We start from the raw sequence: 4,341 nt of genomic DNA on the forward strand, positions 1-4,341 counted from the left end.
GAACTTAAAATAGTAATAACAATAAATTATGCATAATTACATGTAACTAACCCTCAACCAAATCCTAATCCTACCCTAATCCTATAGTAAGTACATGTAGTTAATTAATATTACTCCGTATTTAAATGTATAATTACACTCTAAGAAGGACACCTTAAAATAAAGTGTTGAATGTCACCGAAATGTCCAATGTTCCAACTTTTGGACTGTGCACCATTCAGGTACTTTCAGGGCACTTTGTTTTGACATGATTTCCAGTGTGCATGCACTACATACTAAAATTTGGCATTTTAACTGCACAAGTAAATGACCAAGAAAACAGTGTATGTATGATTTCATTTTAAAACAGTAATTACTTGCAGAAGCATGTCTCCCATTATTCTGCAGAACTGAGACATTGAAATAATAGTATAACTATCACCTTCTGCCCACTCCTTAATATCAGTGACCCAGCCCTCAACTTCAACCTGTGTCACTGCCAGCTGGATTTTCATGCTTTCCAGATCCTGAAGTTGGCTTTCCAGGCTTTTTGCGGCCTTCAAATAACAAAAAAAGGAAATGAAATAAAAATGTTACACCTACAAAAATATACAATAGAAGGTATTTACAATATAAGAAAATAACAATACTCATCTCTACCTTCTGATATCGGCAGGCAAGTGAAGCAGCCAAGTTATTAAACTTTTGCTGATTCCAGCGCATGGCCATCAGTGTAAGCATGTCTGTACGTCCTGTAAAAAAGATGTGTTGTACCACATGTCCCTCCCTGGCTACAATTTTCTTGTAACACTTTCAATCTAAGTAGTGCAGTGTGTGGTTACCTTACCTGCTTTGGACATGTGCTTTGTAGTCACAGCAATCCTAGAGAGGAAGGCGTTACACTGCTCAACCTCCTCCCCAAGTGTCAATCCGGCCCCTTGCTGGTAAGCTCCACTCCATTTAACCTATTGAAGAAAATACTTAAAACCTGCCAACATACCTTTGCAGGTGTTTAGGGACGGTTAATGACATGGTAATGTTTTCTTACCTCGCATTTAAAATCATGGGCTTTGGCATGAAACACTGAGAGGAATGGTTTCATGCTCAGAAGGTGCTGGAGCTCCGGGCAGCTTTTTGTCACTTTGTTGAGGTAGGGCCAGTACTTGCAGGTTACATCCATGGCAAAAAAGCTTATTGACTTATTTGCCAGCTTGTTCTGCAGGTAGAGGGGATAAGCATATATTTCTCCCCTGAACATGTTGAGAGCGCCGAGAAAAACTCCATGTCGACAGACCGCAAGCTCAAGTCCCTCCTCATCAATTTTACTAGAGGATCTCTGAGAAGTTTCCCTGGCAGCTGACCACTCCCCTCCACAGACACCTCTTCCAGAGACCTACAACATGGAAAAAGGTTGATAGTAAATAGTCAGGACTCACCCAAACAATGTCAACTGTAAAATGTTATTGGTCGTGTTTTTAGAAATATTATACAACAAGTTTACATGGTTGGTGTTGGAATGAATGTAATCCACAAATCTTTCTACTTCATCATCTTTTGCAATGAAGATGCCATCAAATAAGGCTTGTTCTTCAGATCTAATTGAAAGAAAGGTACACATTGACCTTCAATATGACACAGCAAAGGTTACTTTAACAACACTGCAAATTACACACATTTTGTAAGTACCTTGCTGCGTTCTTAAAGCGGTAGTGCTTGTGATTTCCGTCCACAGAAACAGCAAGCATGTCTGGGGTGCATGCAGGACAGATAAAATGCTCCTCCCTGCAGATCTTATCCACTTCAAATCTAACAGCCTCCCACTCCAAAAAGCTTTTTCTGAAGCTGTCTGCTGTGATCTTCCCAGTCTGTTTCAGAACAGTAAAACATGTCAACATAATTCACAGTTAAGTTAACTAAAGTTAATAAGGTCAAAGGTGACACCAAATCCTCCTGCATCGAGCCTCCACAGGCAGTCGCTCAGCCCAGTGGATCTTTGGAAATCTTTTGGCTCTTTGTATGTCACGGACAAAAAACATCACGACCAAAGTCCCCCCCAAAAAAGACCACAGCAAACTCGACTCCCACAGCAAACTTAACCAATGTCTTTATGGACCTATTTGTTTTTTTTCTGAATGCAAACTGCATGACTAGGATGTGACATCACTACTTGATCTTATACACAGGTCTAATGTTTTGAGTGATTGAGTTGATAAATTGTAAAATGTAATTGCATAAAATGTAAATGCTCCGTACTTGTATAGCGCCTTTCTAGTCTTTTCGACCACTCAAAGCGCTTTTACAATACATCTGCATTCACCAGTCATACACTGAGCCTAAGTGCTCAAACAGAAACTAACATTCACAGTATCTTGCCCAAGGACACACAACCAGGGGTAGCCAGGGATCGAACCGCCGACCTTCCGATTAACAGCCAACCTGCTCTACCTCCTGAGCCACAGCCACATATTTAGTGTATGAATTTAGATTCTTTACTGAGTGGTAGTTTTTACACAAAGACTTTGAATCTTAGATGATGTTCTATTAATGTATCGAGTACAGCTGAATCACTGTTTTGATTTCATCAACATGCTCCAATTATAATAATCAGTGTGTTGATAATGTCACCATAGTCGTTCTGCGATACACATCAATACTAGTACTAGTTGTTAGTGATTCCCACCACTCATACTCACACGGCCAAAGCGGACAGTTCGTTGATCAAGCATTCTTAAGAATGCTTGGCAGGACAGTCCTGGTGCTGCCATCTTCAATTCTTCATAAGAACAAAAAACATCTGTAGCGTACACCGTGGAAAAGTGAAGGGTAGCAGGCCAGTAGTCATTACGGACTAAGTCATCCACTCCAGCGCTCCATGTGGCTTTGCATGCCTCACATTTCATCTCAGGCATACTGAGATCATATCGTCCTGGAAAAATCAGGAAAAGTAGCTTACATTACTATCACCTATGTAGTACATTCAGAACTAATAAAACTTAAAATCAGACATCTGGCAGTCTTTCTCATTTGTCAAGTGCCTCTTTTGTGAGACAGAACGCAAAACTGAACATCCCTCCTGCCTATCCTGGGTCTTTCACAGGCGGGAGATGCACATAAGGTTATAGATGCGGGCGGGAGCGGGACTAAAACACATTATTGCGGAACGGGACAGAATATTGTGGGAACGGGGGGGCGCAGGACTGAAAATCCTGCCCAGCGCAGACCACTATAGGGAACGTTTGAATAGAAATAGATCAGGACACATTTACAAAGCCAATAGCACTGCCTTGTTTTTTTTTCTATTCAAATAGGACAATGAAAAGTGGCAGGAAGCGAGTAGGAGAGCCCTATGGGGTGGAATCAGGTTAAAGTCCAACCCAGGTCCCTATGGGCACTTTGCCCAGAATGTGATATGGATGCTAAAGCCACTTGATCTGGAATGTTCCCTTAAGTTCATTTTATTCTTACCATTCATTGTAACCACAGCAACAACTTTTCCTGTGTTGACACTCAACGATCCCGGAGAACAACTACATATTTTTTTGGGAATCTCCAACGGCACAATACACACTGAAAGACACATCATATGCAGGGATTAAAGACATGCATCATCCTATGTACTAACTGGGAAGTATTCTGCAATCATTTTCTTTTTCTTTTTTATCAATGATTTGAAAAGCTTTAAAGATAAAGGTCATTAAGTGTGTTTCAGAGAAAGTACTCAAAACATTCCTGTGAAGCCTATTATACTGTAAAGTTATTTAAAAAACTGAGAATGGGACTAGTGCTGCACAATATATAATTGCACTTTTTCTGACAGATAAAGCGATTACCATTTCCAATTCAATTTTTGAATGTTTATGATTTGATTCAGTTCAATATTCCAAATGTCTCTTTAATTTGTGCCACCCCTGATAAGTAAGCACAGCCAGTGTACAAGACTAACACCCACTGACCGACTGAAGTTCACCAATCAGAATTTTTGTCCCCTTCACACACTACGCACACCCACCAACCAGAAGTTGCACAGTCAAGGAGGATGACGTGAATATAAAAGTCAAATGTCACAAATGATATTTGAAGATTTTACCATTAGGTAGTTGCGTTGGATCATATTGCAATTACGATTGCAATAATTGTGCAGCCCTAAATAAGACACTCAAAGAAATAGAGCTTACCACACTGGGAAAGAGCCCTCTCCACGACACAGGTTGTTGGAGGCAATGGCTGAAAGAATCCAGCTATTGTTGCATCCCTGTTGTGGAACACATGGTTTCGGTGTATACTGACATCACAATCAGCACAAAAGAATGGTTGTGGTCGGCAGTCACGACAACGGACAGCAGCTGCACTGCTGCCACATTG

The 4,341-nt window shown here is 40.7% G+C and overlaps 1 protein-coding gene across 2 annotated transcripts; it reads right to left on the minus strand.

The window, feature by feature from the left end:
* Positions 1 to 23: 23 nt before the first annotated feature.
* On the minus strand, positions 24 to 4,341 carry LOC123966035 (the record flags this gene model as incomplete). Of its 2 annotated transcripts, XM_046042279.1 has the most annotated exon segments (9): positions 24 to 536; positions 640 to 731; positions 827 to 944; positions 1,028 to 1,372; positions 1,481 to 1,574; positions 1,666 to 1,844; positions 2,673 to 2,905; positions 3,445 to 3,546; positions 4,155 to 4,341. In XM_046042279.1, coding segments are annotated over 9 exon segments (1,551 nt in total), but the record flags the coding sequence as incomplete, so codon positions are not given.

The sequence above is a fragment of the Micropterus dolomieu genome, unplaced genomic scaffold (genome assembly GCF_021292245.1).
Source record: "Micropterus dolomieu isolate WLL.071019.BEF.003 ecotype Adirondacks unplaced genomic scaffold, ASM2129224v1 contig_12319, whole genome shotgun sequence".
Taxonomy (NCBI): domain Eukaryota; kingdom Metazoa; phylum Chordata; class Actinopteri; order Centrarchiformes; family Centrarchidae; genus Micropterus; species Micropterus dolomieu.